The sequence below is a fragment of the Delphinapterus leucas genome, chromosome 1, assembly GCF_059928025.1.
Source record: "Delphinapterus leucas isolate spDelLeu-1000000601 "Yukka" chromosome 1, BTC_Dleu_Yukka2, whole genome shotgun sequence".
Classification (NCBI taxonomy): domain Eukaryota; kingdom Metazoa; phylum Chordata; class Mammalia; order Artiodactyla; family Monodontidae; genus Delphinapterus; species Delphinapterus leucas.
In genome coordinates, this window is record NC_143129.1 from 74933963 (window position 1) to 74958425 (window position 24463).

Here is a 24463-nt window from a genome sequence, read left to right on the forward strand (position 1 = left end):
CTTTGCATCCTCACTGGTCTCCCCGCCCTCTCCTTTCCCAGGATGCCTTGCGGGCCAAACGCAACCAGGAGGTTGCCGACAGAGAGTGGCGCAGAAAGGAAAAGGAAAACGCACAGAAGAAGATGGAAACTGAGGCGAAACTGCGGAAAAGTCGGCAAGAACAGGTGGCTTTCAAGGAGCACGCTCTGGCCGTTCAGGTGCAACGGGACCGGGATGAGTTCGAGAGGATTCTTCGGTAGGAGGAGCTGGGAACCTCAGCTTCCCTTCCTGGTACTGTGGCAGGGATGGTCCGTACTGGGTGGAGAGGCAATTTCTGGCATGTCCACGGACAGATGTGCATCCACCTTGACCAGGTTGGTGGGGTTGTTCTAACTAGATGGATAATTGAAATATTTCAAAGACACTTGAGCCAAGAATTTTATTAAAGAATTGGAAAATAGCACCTACCTGGAAGTGATTAAGGAATTGGTTATTATAGGGATTATTTCCCCGGGAGCATTAAAAGTGTAAGTAAAGGTATAAATCTGGTCTCTTCTGCCCTCCCCACCTCCATGTCCCTCGACAAGTTTGGGCTGAAACTGCAGCAGGGGAGGTTGAAGAGAGAGGGAGAGAAGAACTCACACACTCAGGGTTGCGAGTCATCAGAGCAGGGCTTTGAGGGAGGTCTTTTGACAAATATGTACTAAGCACGTAAAGTCAAGGCTCTGTGTTGGATGCTATGGGAGATATTAGAGATGAATAAAACACCATTCTTGCCCATTCATCTAAGAAGGATGTCAGAGACTCGTATTTGGATGGGCTTCACCTGTATTTCTCCATCTTTCTGGCCTTGTCAGCTCTTTATCCTTTTATTTTTGTTCTCTATGTTGGCTTAGTTATAATTCCAACACATAAGTGGAAGTTAAGTGTTCACATCTCTCACTGTCTGTCTCCCTTCTCCTACCCCAAAGCAGTGAGCAGTCTCAGTAGTTCTACTTTCTACCAGTTAGATCTTCCACCACCAGACCTGGCCCCTGGGACGTTCTACTGGCTCTAAGTGTTCTGGCCTAACTGGGAAAGACTCTCTTCTTGCTCTGGTCCAGACTCTATAACATCAAAAAAATTTTTAAAGGAAACAAACAAGGGAACTCCCTGGCTGTCCAGCGGTTAGGACTTGGCACTTTCACTGCCAGGCCCATTTTCGATCCCTGGTTGGGGAACTAAGATCCTGCATGCTGTGCAGTGCAGCCATTAAAAAATAATAAAATTTAAAAAATAATAATAAAATAGGAAATAAACCAAACAAAATTTTAATTAGGGTGGAGGGCTACAAAAATTACAGAAGTTATGCTCAGATAAGTAGAGACTGAGTGATGCAGCCTATCTTTCTTTTTTTTTTATACAGCAAGTTCTTATTAGTTATCCATTTTATACATATTAGTGTATATATGTCAATCCCAATCTCCCTATTCATCACACCACTGCCCCACCCCTCTGCCACTTTCCCCCCTTGGTGTCTATACATTTGTTCTCTACGTCTGTGTCTCAATTTCTGCCCTGCAAATCAGTTCATCTGTACCAGTTTTCTAGGTTCCACATATATAAATTAATATACAATACTTGTTTTTCTCTTTTGGACTTACTTCACTCTGTGTGACAGTCTCTAGATCTATCCATGTCTCTACAAATGACCCAAGTTCGTTCCTTTTTATGGATGAGTAATATTCCATTGTATATATGTACCACATCTTCTTTATCCATTCATCTGTTGGTGGACACTTAGGTTGCTTCCATGACCTGGCTATTGTAAATAGTGCTGCAATGAACATTGTGTCTTTTTGAATTATGGTTTTCTCTGGGTATATGCCCAGTAGTGGGATTGCTAGGTCATATGGTAATTCTATTTTTAGTTATTTAAGGAACCTCCATACTGTTCTCCATAGTGGCTGTATCAATTTACATTCCCACCAACAGTGCAAGAGGGTCCCCTTTTCTCCACACCCTCTCCAGCATTTGTTGTTTGTAGATTTTCTGATGATGCCCATTCTAACTGGTGTGAGGTGATACCTCACTATAGTTTTGACTTGCATTTCTCTAATAATTAGTGATGTTGAGCAGCTTTTCACGTGCCTCTTCGTCATCTGTAAGCCTTCTTTGGAGAAATGTCTGTTTAGGTCTTCTGCCCATTTTTGGATTGGGTTTTTTTGTTTTTTTTTTAATATTGAGCTGCATGAGCTGTTTATATATTTTGGAGATGAATCCTTTGTCCGTTGATTTGTTTGCAGATATTTTCTCCCATTCTGAGGGTTGTCTTTTCGTCTTGTTTGTAGTTTCCATTGCTGTGCAAAAGCTTTTAAGTTTCATTATGTCCCACTTGTTTATTTTTGTTTTTATTTCCATTACTCTAGGAGGCGGATCAAAAAAGACCTTGCTGTGATTTATGTCAAAGAGTGTTCTTCCTATGTTTTCCTCTAAGAGTTTTATAGTGTCCGGTCTTACATTTAGGTCTCTAATCCATTTTGAGTTTATTTTTGTGTATGGTGTTAGGGAGTGTTCTAATTTCATTCTTTTACATGTAGCTGTCCAGTTTTCCCAGCACCACTTATTGAAGAGACTGTCTTTTCTCCATTGTATATCCTTGCCTCCTTTGTCATAGATTAGTTGACCATAGGTGTGCAGGTTTATCTCTGGGCTTTCCATCCTGTTCCATTGATCTATATTTCTGTTTTTGTGTCAGTACCACATTGTCTTGATTACTGTAGCTTTGTAGTATCATCTGAAGTCAGGGAGTCTGATTCCTCCAGCTGTGTTTTTTTCCCTCAAGACCACTTTGGCTATTCGGTGTCTTTTGTGTCTCCGTACAAATTTTAAGATTTTTTTGTTCTAGTTCTGTAAAAAATGCCATTGGTAATTTGATAGGGATTGCATCGAATCTGTAGATTGCTTTGGGTAGTATAGTCATTTTCACAATACTGATTCTTCCAATACAAGAACATGGTATATCTCTCCATCTGTCTGTAACATCTTTAATTTCTTTCATCAGTGTCTTATAGTTTTCTGCATACAGGTCTTTTGTCTCCTTAGGTAGGCTTATTCCTAGATATTTTATTCTTTTTGTTGCAATGGTAAATGGGAGTGTTTTCTTAATTTCTCTTTCAGATTTTTCATCATTAGTGTATAGGAATGCAAGAGATTTCTGTGCATTAATTTTGTATCCTGCAACTTTACCAAATTCATTCATTAGCTCTAGTAGTTTTCTAGTGGCGTCTTTAGGATTCTCTATGTATAGTATCATGTCGTCTGCAAACAGTGACAGTTTTACTTCTTCTTTTCCAATTTGAATTCCTTTTATTTCTTTTTCTTCTCTGATTGCCATGGCTAGGGCTTCCAAAACTATGTTGAATAATAGTGGTGAGAGTGGACATCCTTGTCTTGTTCCTGATCTTAGAGGAAATGGTTTCAGTTTTTCACCATTGAGAACGATGTTGCCAGCCCTAGCTTTAAGTTCAATTTCACCTTTTTCTAGGTTAGCATCTGGACCTAGGGTCTCCAGGGCCATGTGACCACCACAATGGGCATCTCCAAGTGCTAGGAGCATCTCTTCCATGGCCAGCATTCCAACTTTTCCTACTTCAAGAGCATGGCCTCCTCTATGGCCTATATATGGACTTCCTGCTTCTGGACAGAGGGATGCCTTTAACTGTCAGCCTGTTGACTAAGCAGAAATAGCTGACCTTCCCTACCCAATGGTTCTTAGAAATGCCTGGAAGCTTTCAAAGAGTACTGGTGCCCAGGAGCCAACTCCAGAGATTCTCATTTAACTGGTCTGGGGTGAGGCCCAGGCATCAGTAGTTTTGAAAGCCCCGAGATGATTGTAATGCAGCCAGCCTCCAGGATCCCTGCCCCAGCCCTGTGAAATTACCAGGCCCTTCCCCGTTTAGATTTCCAATTGCCTGCCACCCCAGGGGCTCTCTAGTGACACATACAGTTTCCCCATTTCCACCCTGTTTCACGTAATGTGAAACAATAAAAAAAACTGTTCTCTATATAGGAAAATAATGGCAAGGCAAGGAGGAGAATCTTTCTGCTTTCATAGATGTGTCCGAGCAGTGGGGATTTGGTGTATAAGTACAGAGGGGCAAGGAAGTCAGCAGTTTTCTTCTGATAAACCTGGAAGGTATAGAATTTTAGGAGGTGTCTACATGGTGTAAAAGAGCTGCTGAGCACCGAGAGGACATGCCATGCATGGTGGAGCTTGGAAGATAGCTAGAGGGAAATGAGTCTGTGAAGTGGTGCTTTTGGTTGGGGTATGAGTGACCCCAGCTGAGAGGTCCTGGCCTAAGGTGATTTTACATTTAGTTTTTGTTTTTGATTACATTGAGGAAGAAAGAAGGAGTTAGCTCAGGATGGCCTATGACTGCATTTCCTCTGAGATGTGAATACATTTCATTTGAGTTTTTTTTCTGGGAACATCTGGCCTACATTAGCCGTTTTCCTTCTGATGTCAGGGTTCGTGAAGTTTTCTTGTGGAAGAGGCTCCTGAGAGTAGTAAGAAAAATCAGAGATAACAGGCTAAGTTCCTTCTTCTTCCAGCAACTAAGAACCAGCATTGCAGATTTTACAACTTCTTTGAACTTCCTAAACATCCTCTTTGTTGGTTTTGTTAATGTCATTATTATTGTTAGTGGAAAGGAAGGAAGAGAGAGAGAAAGAAAGCTATCTCAGAACAAGCTGGAGAGGAGTTAGGCATCCTTATAGGAGAGAAGAGTAGGAACAGTAGCTTCCAGTGGGTGACATCCTGGCTGTAGGGCCAGTTACAAAATTTGCAGGGCTCAGTGAAAAACGAGAATGTGGAGCCCTTTGTTCAACAATTAAGAATTTCAGAACAGTGACAGCAGAGCCTTAGCTCCGGGCCCAAGCGTTGGGCCCTTCTAAACATGCCCATGGCATAGAGTCACACGCCATGAACCCGGGCCTGGCTGGGATCAGCCTTTGGGGCTGATCTCTGAGCCACAGAAGAGAAGGGCCTGAGTGTGGAGGGCCTTGGTCTCTGCAGTGTGTCCTAGGAGGATCCTACCCAGCAGCTGCCCCAAAGACTTCCCTGGGCTGGGACAGCTCAGCCTAGCCCATTCGACCGTGTCCCTCCTCTAGGGCTCAGAGAGAGCAGATTGAAAAGCAGCAGCTGGAGGAGGAGAAAAAGGCCATGGGGCGCTTACAGTATGCCAATGAGCTCCAGCGCCAGGTGCGGGAGAACCAGCAGAAGCAGCTGCAGGACCGGATCGCCACCTTCGAGGAAGGCCGGCGCCTCAAAGAGGAGGCCCAGAAGTGGCGTGAGCGCATTGAAGGCATCAAGAAGAAAAAGATAGAGGAGCTGAGGTGTGCCGGCATCCCTTCCTGCCCAGCTCCTCTTCTCTTCCCCAGGGAGGTGGGCTGGGAAGTGTGGGATTAAGGGAATGAAGGGATGGTGACAGGGGTGTGGAGAGGGACTGACTCCAGGCCCACATGGGCTGTGGCCCTCTGAAGGGGGCTCCTGGAGAAAGTTCTGGGATGGGGTCTTCCTGGCTCTCTGGGAACTCCTTGGCAGGATGCTGGAGGCTTGACAGGGATGTGTTTGGGGGATGGATTGGGGGACCAGGGTTGAGGTACACGTCCCAAGGTTCTGTAAATGCCTGCTTCTGCTGCCTCCTCTTTGGTCTCCTTCTCTATCCCTACCCGTTACACCCTTTCCACCCCTTACACCTGTGTTTCTCCTGCAGAGCCACCGGCCTTCCTGAGAAGTACTGCACTGAAGCTGAGCGCAAAGCTAACATCCCACCCGACACCTCTGTGGACTGAGGGTGCCTCTCTGCCCCTCGGGATCCCTTCAGAGGGCAGCTTCCCCCCAGACTCTCGGTGTCCATAACTGCAGCTAATCTAGACACTTCTGAGTTACAGATTAAATCTATTCTACTTCTCTAAGGAACAGTCCAGCTTTCTTGCTGCGGGGATGTGGCTGCCACGGGCACTGAACGAGGAGCAAAATAGGTTATGGGAGCCCCAGGTTGTGGGCCGTATGATGCTCAGAGGCAGAGAATGGAAGGATGCTCTCTCACGGTCAGCCCTCCTAAGCCAGGTGGTCCCTTTGTCCTGGTGTCTCCTGGCTTTTCTGTGACTCTCTGGGATGCTGTCATCATGTCCACTTTCAGCTCAGTCTTATCTCTGTCCCCATTCCATGCCCAGCTCAGAGGCACTTTAGGGCAAGGAGCTAGAGATGCTCTCTCAGGGTGGGGCTGGGGCAAGGGCTGGGTTGGGCGGTGCTGGGAAGGAGGTGTCAGAGCTCTTAGCAGTTGCGTGCCTGTGACCCAGATCATGAATGTGGAGAGGGTGATGTTTGAACCTGTGGCTCACACTCCTGTCTCAACCCTCTCATGCCAGAGCCCTTTCAATGCCAGGCAGTGTCACGACATAGGCACCCACTCCATCCTCCATTGGGGCATGACCAGGGCCCAACGTCTCACCCTGCCAGCCTGGTCCCCTCACCCAAACACAGCCCCCCGCCCCACTCAAGTGGCCGGCTCTCCTTAGTCCACCCCTCTCCAGCAAGTGAGGCTCCCCAGGGCTTTATCCCCAAAGATAAAGATCTGTGTTAGCTTGCCTCGCTTTTCCCCCAGATATTCTTCATTCATTCATTTACTCATCCAAGTACCTCTGAGTGCCTACCATGTGCTGGGTACATTCTAGTGAAGTCAGTTCTCAGTGAATCAGCAGACCTGTTTCCATCTCCACAGAAGCTTCTCATCTGTGTCAGTCAGTCTGCTCTTGCTTCCCACTGCGCCCGTGCTGCTTCCCACAAAATTTCTTGTAGCTTTAGAAGAGTCTCCCCCTATTTGGAAGGACCTGGATGATCTGGCTTCCATTTTGGGCTGTGTGCTAGCTTTCCGGGATGGAGCCATTTCCCCCATTTTTGTATGCCTTTGAGGGGAAAGGGCCTCCATCCGGCTCCCATCACTATGGCAGCCTCTTTCCCCCTCGGTTTCATTTCCCAAATCCAGAGCCGAGTCTTGTCTCCTTCGGTGGGTCCTGCACTAAGAGGAGGCAGAAGATAGCTGCTGGGCGCGTCCCCAGTGTTTACAATGCCAGGTTACAAGGACCTCCGGCAAGAGTCCTCTTTTCACAGGGCCCAGGGAGAGTGGGCAAGCTGCTTCCTGTGCTTCCTCTGCCTCAGGACAACTGCAGCTTCCCCAGGCACCTTCCTCACCTTCCCCACCACAGAAGACTGCAGCCCCCTTTTCCCCCAAACCAGGTGGGCAGCCCCACCAGCTGCTAGGGGAAGAGGCTTTCTCACCTTCCCTGCTCCATACCCCTAAGCGCATACCTCCTACCTAAAGAAGTTAATCCCTTCCTCCCTAGGGGTCTTGGGAAGATGTGGTACCCAGCCTGGGATGGGAGAGAAGACATGGCAATGCCACTGAGGCAGCTGGCATACTTGCTTAGCTTCTCTCTAAGCATTCCTATTGCACGATTAAGAATACCTGCAGGGACCAAGGAGTGAGACTTGACTTGTTTCAGGGGACCCTCTTCCCAGGAAAGCCAGAAAGGACCTCAGGTGCCTGGAGCTTGCCCAGCTCGCTACTGATCTCTTCCATCTCGGGGCTGAGAGGAACAAGCTCCCTTGGAGTACGGGCCAAGAAGTGGACCTCCCCCCAGCTGCCCCCACCTGCCCTGCTCAGGAACAACCAGCCTCAGACTTGTTGCTAGAGGTTGGACTTTTGGGTGGGCAGTGTTTTCTCCTAGGGATGGCTTCAACTTTCCCTCCTAGGGCTCAAGGGTAGAAATAAACTCTGTGCACCCCTCCAAGTTGCTGAATCATCTTCGGGGTATCTAGGAAGCTGCGAGGTTCCAAGCTGTAGAGCAGCGCTGGGGAAATCTGGAGATAAGTAAGAAGTGCTGTTTGGTGCATTGTCTCTGTTGATGTAAGGATATTAGAAGCTTGCAAAAAAAAAAAAAAAAAAAAAAGTGCCCAAGCTACTACTTTGTCGTATGTGTACCTCATTGACTTCCCAGCTCCCTTCCCAGTTTCTTGGGTCTTCCGGTCCTTTCAATGTCAGACTGGGTTGGTGCAGCCTGGTCTATCCAGTGGCTGGGTGCCACCTTGGAGCACTGCATCAGGTCTGCAGGCAGCTGCCTCCTGGGAATGTATGCCCCAGCTCCTGGCTGGGCTCCATGCTCTCCCTGCCCATGTGTACGTGTTGCCTGAGTCACGCTGCACTGGGGCTTGGAGGCGGTCTCAGAACCTTTGCACCTGCTGCAGAAGCGTGACTCAGCAGCCCACCCTGGAGGCCCAGCCAGGCTGTCCCTGACTCAGTGGGGGCCTGGGATGTCCTCCAATACCCCTGAAAGCCTCAACATCCCTGTCAGTGACTCGGGCCCCCCGCTGGGCATTAACTGGTTTCAGTAAAATCACTCTGATTAAGCTCGAATGAAAGGGGTTCAGGAGATTTCAAAGCCAATCAGGGTTTCTGGGGTGAGGAAAAGTGGCAGCTGTTGAGGTGACAGTGGAGGGGAGACGCTTTAGTCTCAGACAAGAAGTCTGGGTGTTGAGGCCATGGAGCGCCTCACTGTTTTCTCACTCATCTGACCGCACTGCTGCTTCTGAGGAGCTTGGGGCCTCGGAGAGGACTGCTGGGGAGGGGATGGGTCACCCCAGACCAGAGGTCTCTCCCCAGTTCTAGGCTGCCGCCAAGGTGACCTGCCCCCCTTTCCCTCCCCCTCCCACACTCCGAGAGATATCCTGGCAAATCACACCAAGGTTACCCGGAAGAAGCTCATGTCCAACATCACAGAAGTCTAGAGTCCCAGAAAGGGCTAAGTTATTCTTGATTTGACTGGCTTTAAATAGCTTAGACTTTCCCTCTGCCTTAGCTCCCAAAGCTCCCAGCCTCCCAGCTCTGCGTTTCTTCCTGCATTTTCCATGTCCTCTTGGGAGCGGGGTAGTCATCACCTCCCTGCCCTTTGATGACTTTGACGAAGTCAAAGCCACACCCAAACATACACGGTTCAGGATGATCAATCTTAGCCGCCTAGTCTATCCTGAGGGTCTGGCTCTGACCCCAGTGAGCACTCAGGAGGTCCCAGAGGTTCAGTTCTCAAGGATCTTCCCTCCTCAGTCCAAAAATACCCATCAGCTGTCTATCCTGACTTCACTCTCTTCTCTGCTGTGTCTGGCAGGGCCCTGGTTTATTTTTCAAGGACTGAGGTACTCTTCCGGCCGCCTCTCTCCACTCTCAGTCCTGCCCGACACATCCTTAGTTATCCTTCAGATCGCCGTTTAAAGGTCATTTCCACCAGGCCAGGGGGTCTTGCCAAATATCACCATAGCTCAGCAGCCTGTGACGAGGGGTTGGTGCCCCTTCCCTCGTCTGTCTCCCCCTCCAGACTGGGTGCTCTAGAAGATAGAGTTTTGTTAACCGCTGCTTCCCCAGGGCCTAGCACAAGGCCCCATTGGTTTGTTGAATGAATGAAGGATATGGTTGATCTCAGCCAGGTGCAACATCTTTTATCTTCAGGGTCTCTTAATTCTTCTTCAGGGATTCGCATACTCTTTAAAAGCAAATTCTTCTTTCCTCCACTGTTCCCTTGATAACAGTTCAGTTTATAACATTTAATCAGCCGTCCTCTGCTAAGATGCTTTGCTGATAAAGTAGGTTAGGCCACTCCTTTTAGGGATGGCAACCATTTCAGGGCTGTTTGCTCCTATGAGTCTGGGTCAGCTCCAGGATATCATCACCCGCTGGGAGAGAGCTGGGCATATCCAGGCTCCCTCCTAGGGTCCCCCTTCTTCTGAAGTGGACCAGCAGGAATCACTGAGGCTTGGGAAGCCCAAGCCAAGACCCAGGGAATCCCTGGGTCTCACGTGTCAGAAGCTCTGTCCACTAGCCTTGATCTGGGCCTCAGTCCTTAAACCCCAATCCCATTCCTGAAACTGAACCCCACACGTGGATCTTGTCTTTCTCTCTATAGCTAACTGTAACCCTTCGTCGTCTCAACGCAATTGCTCCCATCACACCACCTGTACCACCTCTAAGCTCCACCACTCTTGTCGTCCAAGCCAGGGCCTCACCTGGGGGTCCTCCAACCCCAAACCTTCACTGAGAGCTGGTGGAAGGGCAGCAGCTTCTGGGGCTCCCTGACTTCTCTGTGACTGTGTGTGCCCTGTGCCTCTGTCCGTCCTCTCTAAGCATGGCGTTGTCAATCCCACGGCCCTCCTACTCCCAGACCATTTCCTCTGAGGTTTTCTCTACATGGCCACTCCAAGGGCTGCTTCTCACTCCATGGATGTTGCAGGGGTGAGCCTGGGTCTACAGGGGGACTTGGGAGAGGGGCTCGGGAGCCTGCTGACTCTGTGTGTGAGGGCTTAGAAAGGGTCAAGCTGCAGATCCGGGGCCCTGGAGGGGAAATGGGGAGCTTGAACCTGAGCCTGGGAGGCCTGGGGAGAGGGGTTGGGGGTAGGTCCAGGCAGGTGAGGGGAGAGCCTACAGGCGTTGTGCAGAGTTGCTGTGAAGGGCACTTTGGAGGAAGAGTAGACGGGCCACATCCTTGGCCTGTCCCTCCCCGCGATGTTCTGGGGTTGGGCTGTATCTCCTCTCAGAAGCAATCTCTGGGCTTCTCTGGGTCCTTGTCTCACCTCTTCTCTCTGCTTCTGTACCTCTGTTCACTCCTTTCCAAGCTTCTGTCTTTGTGTTTCTGCTTCTGCCTTAGAACAGAAGCTAATACAACCCAATCTTGGGGGGGGGTATGCAGAAGAGAGGGGCCATTCTGCCCCCCGGGGAGCTATGGATTACTCAGGGAAAAGCAAGGGGCCCTTTTGGAAATTGGTGTGCTGGGACCCTGACTGTAGCCTGGGCCCTCTGCCTCCTGTCTCTCTCTCAGCCTCTCGTTGGGCCATTTGGATGGCACATGTGTTTCTCTGCTCCTTTTCTAACCACTGCCTCTCCCAATCTCTTTCTCCCTGGGGGCACAGAGGCAATCCCAATAGTCTCCGAGATCTGTCCAGACCTTTATGGGCCCTGAAAAGGAAGTGGATGGGGCAATGGGATGTTTGGGGCTGAGACTGGTGGGGAAGAAGAGAGGGAGGAGTTGGGGGCGGTGGCCTCCCAGGAATGGGCCCTCTTCCTCTGCTGAGGATGAAGCCCACAGAGTAATGTGAGCTGTGGGCTGGTCCCAGGGGAGGGGCCATGGGCTGGACTTGTGCTATGAAAACTGAGCTGATGCCCCAGTGCCTTCACTCCAACACTGCCCCCTCAAAACCCTTGCAAGGGTCAGGGCACAGGGCAGGAATGCGGACAGTTTCTTTAACGGGCCCCAGATTGCAAGGAGGTGGCAATTAGACGTAGGTGGATCAAAGGAGAGCAACAACGTGCCCCTGTATGAAGCCCTCAAAAGTGGCTGTTCTTCCGAGAGCATCTAGGCCCTCAGTCTTCCCCAACTCCCGTCTCCTAGACTCCAAAACCAGGACTCCCCTCCTCCCTAGTAAAACTGCCTCTGATGGACCCCGTCTTCCAATTCAATTTGGTGTCAGAGCCCCACTCACTGCTGTACGTTCCTGCATCCCCTCCCCAAATATCCTTCTGGGAGCTTGACCAGGTGGTGAGCTTAGGTCGTGGAGCAGAATTTCAGAGGTTACATTTGTTGTGGGATTCAGTTGCTTCATACCTCTGAGACGGACTCATGTGTATCTGGAGCTCGTGCCAAAATCTTGGGACCCCAGTCAACATGTACCATCGGTATTCTCCCAGAGCAAAGGGATGAAAATTCTAACCAAACTTCGATTTAGTGAATGGAGGCTAAAGTCTTTCTATATCATAAATAAAACCTAAGTTTTGATCCCCATGAATCCTCTGTCCATAAATCTTTAACCCAAGTTCTAACCCTAACCACAGCCTATTCTAACTCAAATCCCAGACTAAAGTCTAACACAGTTATAAATCCAATCCTAAATCAATCTCCCCAGTCTTCAGTTTAGCTCTAACTGTATTCCCAGGAAAAACTCTAAGTGAAGCTAAAACACTATTCCTTATCATAACATGAATCCCAGCCATAAACCCTAGCCTCAGTTCTAGCTGTTGCTCTAGGCTTAATCTCAGTGTTAACTCTCATCCCGACCTCAAATCTGACCTCAACATCATGCATCGTCCCACCTAACTAACCCCAACCTTAATCCCAGCTCCAGGCTTCATTCCAACTCTAACATCAGCTAAAGTCCAGAACCCAGTTAAACTCCAGCCTTATACTTCAGACTAATGGAACCACGAACTCACTCCTCTCTTTTCAGACTCCCTCTTCCTGGTCCCACCTGTTCACCCCTCCACCCATCACTGACTTTCCCCATGGGTGGGTCTGGTAACACATAGGGTCACCATGCCCTTTTCTTGGTGTACTCTGGATTGAGAGTCAGGACGCCTGCATACCCCCCACTTAGGCCCCAGCAGCATCACCTGTGCTGAATCCTCGTGTTTCTCCAGGCTTCTGTTTCCCCATCTGTGAAGTGGAGATAATGATCCCTGCTCTCCAGAGTGTGCAGGGCAACCCCATAATCCTCAAAATAAATTAGGAAATAAGGATCTTCACTGTGTACATTTTGTGGGTCCCAGAGCACCCTGTTATTGTTGGGAGTGCAGCTGGGGGGCAGGAATGCAGAGATGCACGGAGTCCTTGTGCTTCCTTATTGTTCTGTCTTATTTTTTCCCGGGGGTGGGCCCTGGCAGCACCCTGAGCCCCCCCACCCTTCTTGTGCATCTGTCAGCGACGAGGGCAGGCCCTTGATTCCTTTGAGAGGGCTGAGCTGTTGAACAAGGCAACTCATGACCAGACCCCTACCACTGTTTATGGGGCAGTCCTGGAATCCAGGGGAGGCCCAAGGCCTGTTCTGGGACCCCCTGGACCAATGAGCAAGGGCTGGCCCTCCATCTTCTCCCTCTGCCCAGCAGGACCTCCCCACCCCAGCTCCAACCTGCCCAGAACCGTGATGGCTTAGTCACCCGATGCCAGTCCAGGTTATGAGGTTCTTGGTTTCCCTTCCTGTGCATAGAAGCCAGGGCACCAAGCGATTCCTAAAAGAGGGGCACGTAGAGGGGCTTGGCGCTCCTCAAAAAAGATGCAAGGACACATCCTGGTGAGGGGGTATACGGGCACTCAGGCACACCCCTTTGCTGGCCCTCCTGGCGCTATTCTTCCTAGCAGCCCCTCACCCACCTGTCCACTCACCTCGCTCACTCCACACACCCTGGTCCCTCTCCTCTCAGGCCTCACTGAACTGGTTTTAGATCTGTGTGGGAGATGGGGGTCTGGATCCCCTGTAACACCCCCAGATCCCAGGGATCCCCTGCACCTGGAGGTGACCTCACGTCAGGTATGGGTGGGGGGCACAGCTCCAGAGGGGGCAGCCAGGGGAAGACCCTGTTCCCCTGCACACCCCTTCCCTCCTTCTTTCAGATCAGGAGGCCTGACTCCCTTTGAAGTCTTGGGGCCCTTTCATCATCCGGGACCTCCCTTCCAGCCCCAGTGACCCCTTCCCTGGTGCCCTTTCCCACAGACTTTGACCTGGGTGGGAGGGGGTCTGGAGGGTCAGGGATAGGAGGAGGGGACCGCAGTTTGAAATGCTGGAGCCTGCGCTGGGCGGGCGTGTCACACACCAGTGTCCTGGGGTCAGTGTGAGCCCTTCAAGGCCTGACCACCCTTCCATCCCCAGCTTGGCTTCTCCTTCCTCTTCTCCATTTCCCCTGGGGAAGGAGGCAGTAAATGTGTGGAGAGGGGAGCCCCGTGGACACTGTAAAATTGGGCAACTGTCGTCACCCCGAGGCTGGGGCCGGAAGGAAGTGGACGTTTAACAGGTGCCTAATTACATGTCCCGTTGGCCGTCTTGCAGTACTGTCAGCATAGGGAAGAGCGTGGGGAAGGGCTGGGTAACTCCTGTGTAAGCCACTCTGTCACCCTGCTAATTAGGGCTCCTGGGACTCCTCCCCAAGGCGGGGACCAGGCCCCCCCCCCCCCCATAGTAATAACTGGCCGCTCCCTGGCCGGGCCTTCACTGCACCTTCCTGCCACTCCGGGCAGCATCTGGGCCCTCAGCTCCCTCTCCGTCTACTGGTCCCTACAACACCGCTGGCCCCATAGCCACCGGCCCCAGGGATCCCAGCCCAGGAGGACGAAACGCTGAGCCTAGAGACATGAGAGTCCATGGAGCATTCCACCTTCTGCTCGTGTGCCTGAGCCCAGGTATGGGGCTGGGGAGGGGCAGGGGGGGCCTGCATGATGCCGGATGGGCAGGAAAAGGGCAGCGAAGGGCTCACAGAGGAACCTGGAAGGTGGACTGAGATGTCTTCTCACCCTCGCCCTGCTGCTACCGGGGTTTGGATGTTGTCAAGGGGGCCTCTCCCCAGGAGAGCCCTGCACCTGAAAGTTTGGGGCACGTGTTCTTGTATGGTTCTTCATGGTGTCTGTGAACGTGTGGGGCTCATACATGTATGCACATGTTGTGAATGGGAGCATAGCGCTCGCCCTGAGTTACTGGGGGATCTGGGGGTGGGGTAGGAGGGGCAGGTGAGCAGCAAAGCTGGCTGGGGGTTGAGGAAAAGCCTGGGAAAGATTCCCTTTCCATTGGTCTCTGTGCTTCCAGCAGGAGGGCCTCTCCCCCAACCCTGCTTGCCTTGAGAGGGCAGAGCCTCAGGCTGGTGGAGTGTGAGTGGGCCAGGGAGAGCCGGGGCCTGAGACCTCTGCTCAGGGCCCCTGTGCTGTGAGAGTTCCAGGGTAGCACCCACCCCCTCTCGAATAAGCCTGGGAGGGTGTGGAGGGTAACTCCCAGAGCCCCCTCCCTGGGGCACGTCTGGAGGGCAGGGCTCAGGATTGGACATCATGGCTGCCTGCCTGGGATGGGGCAGGTCCCAGCAAGGGCCCATCTGTGTGGGTATTGCTGGAAATGGCTCTGAGACCCTCCTGGGGGTCTGGGTTCAAGCAAAAGGGGCCTGGGGGAGGAGCCAGGAAGGGAGGAATATTTTCAGCCTTGGTGTGAGAGTGTGAGTATGTGTGAATGACTGCATTTCTAGCAGGATGCCTGCAACACCCTCTCTGTCTGGCAAGAGCTGGCCGGGCAGAGCTCACTCAGGAGCTGTGCTGTGGGGACCTGGGACATCTCTGTGTATAGTGTGTCTTAATGTCATAATGCACAAATACCTTCTGTGGGAGCCACCTTTTCTCCCCTCCCTTTTCTTCCCCTCCCTTCTCTTCCCCTCCCTCATCTGCAGAGGGAGGGTTAGGAGCTCTGGAGGAAGCTGAAAAATTCACAAAGGACTTACAAACTTAGAGTAGACATGACTATTGAGGTGTCTCCCTCTTCCCTGGCGAGCCTGTTGTGATTTCCTTCCCTCCCTCCAAGTCTCTGCGCCCACCTGTCTCTCCCACTCTGGTCTTCTTCCCTCCCTCCAGCCTCTCTCTTCTCTCACATGCCCTGGAAATACTTCCTCAGTGCCACAGCAAGAGGAATGAAGGTGAGACACCAGGGACGACTTCCCCAGGAGAGCGAGGGGTGCAGAAAGGCTGGAACCCTTGGCAGGAGGTTGAGAAAGCTTTTAGGGAGACGGAAAGGCTAGGGTGAGGCTCCCTGGCCTGGGACAAGGGCAGACACTCTGCCTAGTGCAGGGTGGAGGCACTCTCTTCCAGCCTGTCCTTCCTTCTCAAGCCCCCTTCCCGGAATACTTACCTTCCTGTCCGGCTGGCTCCCAGGGCATGGAGACCATTCTCTTGTTGTGGGTTGCTTTCGACAGTCCTTCCCCAGGGTGGGGCCTCTGCTCTCTGCTGAGCTCTGGCTCATTCGTGGTTTGCCTTGTGACAGCCCAGGACCTGGCAGATGGCATCAGGATCCTTATCTCAGGAGTGGGCTGGTGTTAGCTTGGCCTGGCGCTGGAGGAGGCATCACCAGGTCCCGTTAAAGTCCCCAGCAGCTAGCCTGCCTGCTCTGGGTTAACCTGGAGCCTAGGGGGCGTTAGGACGTGGCTGACGGCCCAGCCAGGATTCCGAGGGGCAGGTTCAGTGATGCCTGAGTTGTTAAGGGTGTTGAAAGGGTGCCTGCTGGCTCTCTAGAACCAGACTAAGCTTCAGCAGGTATGTCTGGTCTTGCATGAATACACATGCGGGGCTCTAAGTGTGCACAGCGGGTGTGTCTTCTGGATTAATGCACACTTGTGTTTGTGTGTAGATGTGTGTCTGTATGGATTCGACAGTGTGTGTGTGTGAGAAGGTGGGACTGCATAGGTAGGTATCTGCATTTTGAAGGCTTATAAGAGTGTGTCTGTGTGTTGATCTCTTTGGCTGTGACAGTGTGCAACTGTGTGTGTGAGATGCTCTCCAAGTGTGAAGGTGGTCCCAGGAGAGAGCCAGAGAAGGGCAGAGCACGATGAGTTGCTGAGACCAAGGGCTGGGGCTCCAAAGGACCTGCTGCCTCTCACAGGAGGAGAGCGAGCCAGGCTGGGGGAGGGGCCGGCAGAGAGAGGATTGCCGGAGGCTGCGAGGTGGCATGCTGCCAGCCCAGCCAGGGTTGGGGCCCTGGGCACACCTCCACCTTCATATTCCTCTCTAGGTCCAACCGGTTGGGGCTAGCACTTGCCTGGGGCTTCAGGTTAGGGAGGGAGAGATCAGTCCTGAGCTTCCAGATCCTGGCTCTTCATCCCAGGCTGACTCAGTGCGACTGAGGCTGGCAGTAGCGGGAGGGGCCCCAACTGGAGCGAGCACGCGGAGGTGGCCACACGATCACACAAGGGGAAGGACGCAAAGCGCACAATGCCACACGCCTTCACACGAGGCTCACCGGTCCTACAGATGCGTGTGGCCATGGTCCCAGCACCATCGTTCACTATCACACACAGACCCAGCTAGGCTCCCGGTCACAGTCACACACAGGCACGCACTATCACTCAGAGCACTTACACAGCCAGGCACTCACTGTCACCCGGGCATACAGCCAGAGACACACGCTGTCATACACAGACACACAGGGACATACGCATTCTCCTGCTCCTTGGGCTGGAAAGGGACTCCAGGGGCCACAGTGTCCATCCTCCTGCCTCTAGACACGATCACCTCACTTGGCCCAGACAGAGGTGGCTCTTAACCAACGAGCCTCTTCCATCAGAGCATTTAACAAGTCTATGTGCTCCATGTGCCTGTACACACACACACACACGCACACACATGCGCTGTCATGTAAATATATAAGCAGACACTCTACCTGGTCATGTGCATGAATCTCCCTACAGTACACATAAGCAGCCACAGACACTCGTAAACATGCAATGTACATATGTGTATACACCAATACATGGATACACAATCATGCAAACATATAAGCATTCTTTTTTTTTTTTTAAGATTTTTTTGATGTGGAATGTTTTTAAAGTCTTAATTGAATTTGTTACAATATCACTCTGTTTTATGTTTATGTCGCGGTTCCTTGGCCGCGAGGCATGTGGGATCTCAGCTCCCCGACCAGGGATCAAACCCGAACCCAATGCGTTGAAAGGCGAAGTCTTAACCACTGGACCACCAGGGAAGTCCCCCATACAAGCATTCTTAACAGCTATATATATATATATATACAAACTGTATAGATGCAACCCTACACAATCATACAATACAGACATGCTTACACAAGTCTGCATAGACATGCGTCTATCAATTCACGCACACACCTATGCACACGCTCAGAGCAGCCCCTCCTCATTGTGGAACCCTCACTGAGTCCTGGGTTGCCACTGACAGGAATGGTGGAGGGAGGGGGGCTGAAGCTGACCACCCAAGCCCTGGTCCTGCTCCCCTTACCCCATCTGCCCTGCCTGTGTCCTAGCACTGCTGCCCGCTGTGCGGATCAGTGGGAATGAAAAAGAAGTCCTGAACCTGGCAGAAGGTGACAGTGTGAGACTGAACTGCCCCTACATCCTGGACCCTGAGGACTCTGGTTCTGATGCGCTGGGCATCGAGTGGATGCAGGTCAACCCAGAACCCTCACGTCAGGAGAAAGTGGTAGGTGCTGGGCACAGGATTCCCCTTACTCTACACTTCGTGGTATCCACCTGTTGGGCAGCCAGCACCCTGAGGGGAAAAGCAGGGCAGATAAGAAAACCGAGGCCTTGAACTTCCCCCAAGACTTCTCAGAGAATGAGGGAACAGGGAGGAGCTCTGTAATCACCGATCAAGTCAGCCAGTGAGTCAGATTCCTCCCACCCCACTCCAAAGGGAAGATGGGGCACTGTCCTGGCGCAGACAATAGACTTCCAGCTCTGAGGATAGTCTTTGATTTTGAGTGCCAGCCAGCTGCTCTGTGTGCCAGCAGCTTTATACACCTCATCCCATTTAATCCTCACAGGCCCCTGGAAGGTAGACGTTAGGTAGAGAGTGCTTGATCTCATCTGATCTCACACATTCTGTTAAAAGTCAGTGGATCAGGCATCATTGTTCCCATTTTTCAGCTGAGAAAGCTGAGTCTCAGAAAAGTTCAGTGCATTGCCCAAGACAGCCAAACCACAAGGCCTTCCTTGGCTCTCCCTGTCTCACCATCTCTGTTTTCTTCTCTTCACAGTTCCTTAGTTACCGGGACAAGAGCGTCAACCATGGCGACCTCCCCGATCTGCAGCAGAGGGTCCGCTTTGCAGCCCCAGATCCCAGCCAGTACGATGCCTCCATCAACCTCTCGAACCTGCAGGTAGCTGACGCAGCTATCTATGAGTGCCGGGTGAAGAAGACCACCGTGGCCACCCGGACGGTCATCATCACTGTCGCAGGTATGACCAAACTCCTCTGAGCTCCTCTTCCCCAGACGTCAGAGCCAAGGGCGGTTTGGCCACCCTGAGCCTGGCTCTGCCTCTTGGCTGGACCCTGGCTCACAACTGCCCCCTCCCCTGCAGCACGGCCTGTGGTGCCCACGTGCTGGTTTGAGGGCCACATGTCATACGGCCACGATGTGGTGCTGAAGTGCTTTGTCAGTGGGGGCAGCCCGCCTTTCACCTACAAGTGGAACAAGATCAGGGGGAGAACCTACCCCTACCGTGCCAGTTCCTACCAGTCCCAGGACACCTTCCAGTCTGAGTTCTCCTACGACGAGTCCTTCAGCTCCATAAGTCAAGGTGAGGGGACCCGGGGAGAGGGGAAGATTGGGACGCTGGGTCCTGCTGGGGCTTCCCTGGTTCATCAGTGGCACCAAGTCAAACATAAAACCCCTGTGGGAGACCCCTCCTCTGAGCCTGTTCCAGAAGCTGCTATCGAGGGAAGAGGAGGCAAAAGGGGAGAGTCAGTTGAAAGCAATAATGGTTAATTTGGAAAGAGCATGGTCTGAGATAGAGCTGGGCTTGAATCCTGGCTGGACCATAACTGGCTATAAGACCCAGGCAAGTGGCTTCACCTCTCTGTGCCTTAGTTTCATTCTACAGTATATGAAAAGGGAATGATAATGTCTATCTTCCAGGGGCATGTACTGATTAAATGGATGAGGTGTATAAAGCTTCTGGCACAGGCAGAAGCTGCCTAGTACTCACAATCAAAGACTATCAGAGCTGGAAGAGACTTTAGACTTCCTCTGGTGTAACCCTGTACTCGCTGTACAAATGAGGAGACCAAGGCTCAGGGAGGGGACATATTTCCCTAAGGTCACAGGGTGAATTCATGGTTTCTCTCCTGTTGCTGGGAAAGGGTCCCTTCCTTGCCTCTCTGTTTCAGCAGGGAGAAGGTGACTCACCTGGAGAGTGGGGTGGACCTGTGTGTCTGCACACACCCTTCCCTCCTTCCATGCCCCACCCTGCAGTGGTCTAGGCTGGGGTGAAGCTCTCAGAGACCAGGCCCCTCGGCCTCACCATAGCCCTCTGATGCTCCTTCAGTTTCAGGCATGAGCCATGGTGAGGTGGTGTTGCTGGACATCTCCCACAACGATGATGGGCTGTATCAGTGCACAGTGGCCAACCGTGCAGGCCACAGCGTATGTGTGGTGGAGGTGAAGGTCTCAGGTGGGTGCAGGGGCAGTGGCCCTGGAGGCCCCGTGGCTGGGAGGGTTGGACTGGAGAAACTTGTGCTGTATATTGGAGCCTCAGCTGGCTTTGCCTTCCCACTGCCATCAGTGCATAGCTCTGCCAGGGGCAGCTGGGAAGCCCTGGGAGAAACATGCAGACATGAGGGGTTAACTTGCATCTCTCCATATATTCCTCCCTGTGTGTCCAGGGGCCCTGAGATCCCCTGGGTCCCCCATCCTCTTTCCCACAGACACCCTGCCCCTGCCACTCCTGGTTAGCCAGGCATCTGCCAGTCTGCAGAAAGCCTGACTAATCTTTATTTCTCTCCCCAGGAGGCTGGCACATAGGAATAATCATTGGCATAGTGCTGGGCTCTTTACTCTTGCTGGGCTGCCTGATGTTGGGCATCTGGTGGCTCGTCTGCTGCTACTGCAGGCGGCCCCGCGGTGCCTTCTGCTGCCGTGGCCAGGTCCGCAGAAATGCCTGCTGCGACTTGCCTAATGATATCAGGTAAAATCTGATGCATGCTGCAGGGGGCTGGCGCCCTGCCCCTTCTCACCCCTGCCTGCCACCGGCTGGCTGGGACCCCCACCCCAACCCTGCCTGCCATCGCCATGGAGTGCTGGGACCTCAGCATGTTGACCGGCCACCCGTCATATGTTTTTTCTCTCTCCCCCTTCCCATGTCCAGTCTTCACTTCTGCTTCCCTGCCCTCCATCTCCCTCCCGTCTTTGCACCTGTCTGTCTGTCTTATCTAGACTGTAAGCTCCTGCAGGGCAGGGCCTGTATGTATTTTCTCACTTTTCCCCTGTATTGCACCGGTGAGAACTCTTGGACATGCTTACTTAAGAAGAGTTAATTAATATAAATAACAGCGCTAATAACTTATATTAGAAACAAACTAGAAATAAAAATAGAACAAGACTAGCAGTGCTAATGATTGCAATGCCCTGGGTATGGAGGAAAAGAGGGAGAAGATTAAGAGGCAGGTGAGGAGAAGAGAGAGAGAGAGAGAGAGAGAGAGAGAGGGCAAGGTCAAGGTTAGTTAAGGAAAGGACAGGGAAAGCAGCTCCCTCTGGATCTCCAAGGTGACCTCTCTATCCGAGCCGGTGGTCCTGCGAAAAGATCAGAAGGGGAGTGGAGGGCGCCTAGATGGGGCTGCCTGCCTACCGTGGGCTGTCCGGACACGTGTGGACAAGCCCTGTCTGGAGGGTGGGGATGGTGCCCCCGGGGAGTCCTGCGGGGTCGCTGGCCCAGGAAGAGGCAGAGAAAAGAGTAGGTCGAGGCTGAGGTTGAGAGGCGAGGGGAGGCGGAGGGAGGCGCGGGAGAGGAGAGGTTGCCAAGAGCCCCCGGCTCTGCCCAGGCCGTGCCCACGCCGCGCGGCGGAGGAGCCCGCTCACCCGCGCGCCTGCTGTTTTCCACAGAGAGGACGACGTGGCGCCCGGGTGCAAGGCCAAAGGGCGCGGCAGCAGCGTTACCCACATCCTGGGGTACCCGATGCAGAAGATCAGGCACTCCCTGAGCCTCAGACACGCGACTCCTCACTGCGAGGGCCCCGAGCACTTGGCCCTGGCGTCCAGCGCCGCCGCCGCCGCTCTAGACTGCAAAGCGGACCAGTCCCGGGTCTACGTCAAGGTCCAGAGTGCAGAGCCAGCCGCCTGCGCCGCCGAGGGGCCGCTGCCGTGCAAGGATGGCCTCCTGGTGTGAGCGCGCGGCGCCCGGCTCCTGCCCGGCCAGGAGGAGGGTGCGGGCTCTGCCTGCAGCTGGGGACGCGCTCGGGCCGGCGCCGACCTCGCCTGCCCAGGGCCGCCTGGCGGCAGGGAACCTGGAAGAGTTTCCCTCGGGAGCTGAGTTGGGCGGCTGCGCCTCCTCCCCTAAAGTGGGAGGGGGAGGAGGAGGGAATAGAGGCCATCTCGGCCCTCTCCGCATCCCCGCGGCCCTGAGGCTCGGGCAGAGGGAGGAAGGAGGAAGTGTCCGAGAGCGCTGGAGGCCGGAGACCAGGTGTCCCCAGCCAAGGCAGAAAGACCTGGGGGCCGGGTGGGTGGGGGTCTGGACTGAACTGTGCGTGTGAGGCCTGAGCTCCGAGGCGGCAGTGTTAGCACAATAAAGAAAATGTAAGACTCGAGACTGAGGTGACTGTGGTTCCACGGAGGGTTGGGCATGGGGTCAGGGTGGTGGGCCCTGCTCAGGGATGTGGGGGGGCGTTGCTCCCTCTGTCGTCCCGCATCATTTCTGCACCATTTCCCCCCTCCCCCTCCTTAGATCGGGAACAGTTAGAGCTGGAAGGGGCTGTCTAATCCTATTCCTTCCCTAGGCAGATGGGGAAACTGAGACTCCTCAGGCTTGATTTTAAATCCAGAATCCCACTTTTCTCTTTTATTCCAGAAATCAAAAGAAAGGAAACAAGGTACTGGCAGGGATGACCTCTCTGAATATTCCCTGACCATTCTCAGCATCATCCTTCCTTCTCTCCTTACCTACGAAATCTTGACTTCCTTATCTCTCCCAGATGTATGCCATCCTTCTCAAAAACCGGGAAGGGTTTCAGAGTCATACTCTGGGTGTAGAAAGACCAAATTCATCTAACCTAGTCCCTTTTTTAATGGAAGGGGGATTGACACTTATTGGGCACCCTCTGAATTCCAGGTACTTTCCCATATTTTGTCTAATTTAATCCTTGCTTTAATCCTATGAGGTGCAGTATCCATTATATAGATGAAGAAACTGAGGCTCAGAGGATCTAGTTATCTTAACCAAGGCCACATATGTAATAACAGGTTTTGATCCAGGCATGTCTGACTCTGGGACATCAGGCTTTTTCTTTGACATTTGGATTCCTTCTACTGCATTCCTGACAAAAGATATTTTCTTGACAAAAGACCTCTTCTTGAATACCTGCAGTGGCATCTCACTACCTCCCAAAGCAATCCATTTGGCCTCTGATGGTCAGAGATATATCCATATTTCTCCTATTCAACCCAGTTTTGGACCCCACATAGTTTTTATCCCTTGGTCCAAGTTCTACTCTTAGGGAGCCCTAAGCATCACATTTCCAATTCAGCTGCCTCTAGTGGACCAAGTGGCTGTACTCCATACAGGATGACTGCAACAGGCAAAAAAATGGACCGATGCCTAGTCTAGGGGTTGAGGGTCTTCTGAAGAGCATAGTACTTGAAGGTCACTCTGTTCTACCTGCCTCTGCCCTGTTGCCATCTGCCTGTTGAGAGCCCAGGCACTTCCTTTTCTTTTTGCCTCTTCTTCTCTTGAGGAGAAGCTGGGCTTCCTGATTCTTTCTGCTTCTACCCTGTGGCCATGTGAAGTGTGGGGTATGGATGGACCTCAGAGTTTGTTGACAGAGGAAGCCCCCAAACCCTGCTTGGTTGTACATAACTAGGAAACCCTTCTGGTTGGCTTGGGTATTTGCAAAAGCGTGATGGCATCTCTGGTTCTGCCTTGATAGAGCTTGGGAAGAGAAAGTAGAGATGATGATGGGACAGAGGGAGCCAGGGACAAACGTCTTGGAGTGAGGGTGGGGAGGTGGGGATTACTGAGGATGGATGAGGATACAGCGGGTAAGGGGATTAAGCAGTGAGGGGAACAGAACTGCAGGAACCATCCATCCCCTCATTTATCTGGAAACATTTATGAGCACCTATAGGATGATTTGTTCGTAAATAGTTAGAGCTTTTGGGCTTCCCTGGTGGCGCAGTGGTTGAGAGTCCGCCTGCTGATGTAGGGGACATGGTTCGTGCCCCGATCTGGGAAGATCCCACATGCCGTGGAGTGGCTGGGCCCGTGAGCCGTGGCCGCTGGGCCTGCGCATCCGGAGCCTGTGCTCCGCAACGGGAGAGGCCACAACAGTGAGAGGCCCGCATACCGCAAAAAAAAAAAAATAGTTAGAGCTTCAAGCAGGGCACTGGGCCTGGCACACTTTTGCCCTAAGGCAGGGGATTGAATAGGGTGACTTGGGGAGGTCTCTCCCAGTCTGAGGAGCCTCCAGCTCAGCTTTCTGCAAGGAGGTGAGGGACAGAGTCAGTCAGCTGTACAGGTTGTGTTGAATGACATCATCTTCCCCATTCTAGCAAGCAGGGAGCTGGGCTCAGGCTTAGCCTTCCTTTGAAAGGTGAGAACAGCGAGGCTCTGGCAAGAAAAGCTCATTAAAGAGCCGTAAGAGATTTTAGAGAGACTCTGCAAACAACTTTTGGCAGAGTGACTCAACAGAGAAGCCAGGGGAGGTCCCGAATCCCTAAATAAATTATCACTGCACTTATCACCTCTGGGTGAGGAGGGAGGGAAGTTTCTGCTTCTAAGGTTTTGCTTCAGGAACACCTTGACCTTTTTTCATTTCTCCCGCGTGAAACCTTGTCAGTGTTAGAGGAGAACAATTTCTGGTGGTAAATGTTTACCAGTGGCTTTGGGAGCGAGGTTGAGGGTATAGGGGGCTGGGAAGCCCTGATGTG

At 52.3% G+C, this 24463-nt stretch overlaps 2 protein-coding genes across 3 annotated transcripts in view; both read left to right on the forward strand.

The window, feature by feature from the left end:
• CFAP45 (cilia and flagella associated protein 45) overlaps window positions 1-6247 on the forward strand; it is a 41138-nt gene extending 34891 nt beyond the window's left edge. Inside the window, exons 9-11 of the mRNA XM_089913033.1 lie at window positions 42-235; window positions 5131-5355; window positions 5736-6247. Coding sequence (XP_089769159.1) covers window positions 42-235; window positions 5131-5355; window positions 5736-5814 — 498 coding nt within the window. The 3' untranslated portion in view covers window positions 5815-6247. The remainder of the gene's footprint in view (window positions 1-41; window positions 236-5130; window positions 5356-5735) is intronic.
• A 7798-nt stretch (window positions 6248-14045) lies between these two features.
• On the forward strand, window positions 14046-22062 carry VSIG8 (V-set and immunoglobulin domain containing 8). Of its 2 annotated transcripts, XM_030759539.2 has the most exons (7): window positions 14047-14232; window positions 17852-18027; window positions 18584-18785; window positions 18909-19127; window positions 19875-20000; window positions 20336-20513; window positions 21428-22061. In XM_030759539.2, exons 1-7 carry the CDS (start codon window positions 14184-14186, stop codon window positions 21708-21710), a joined length of 1233 nt encoding a protein of 410 aa, XP_030615399.1. In that variant the 5' UTR covers window positions 14047-14183; the 3' UTR covers window positions 21711-22061. The 2 variants fall into 2 exon arrangements, with proteins under 2 accessions (XP_089769177.1, XP_030615399.1); XM_089913051.1 differs by lacking the exon at window positions 19875-20000 and having other exon boundaries at window positions 14046-14232; window positions 21428-22062.
• The last annotated feature ends 2401 nt before the right edge of the window (window positions 22063-24463 follow it).

Bases quoted from the DNA above. Each gene is read 5' to 3' on its own strand.
- VSIG8 (XM_030759539.2), top strand. From the start codon at position 14,184: ATGAGAGTCCATGGAGCATTCCACCTTCTGCTCGTGTGCCTGAGCCCA. The intron at 18,028-18,583 runs GTAGGTGCTGGG...TTCTCTTCACAG, and splicing joins CCTCACGTCAGGAGAAAGTG to TTCCTTAGTTACCGGGACAA. The intron at 19,128-19,874 runs GTGAGGGGACCC...ATGCTCCTTCAG, and splicing joins CTTCAGCTCCATAAGTCAAG to TTTCAGGCATGAGCCATGGT.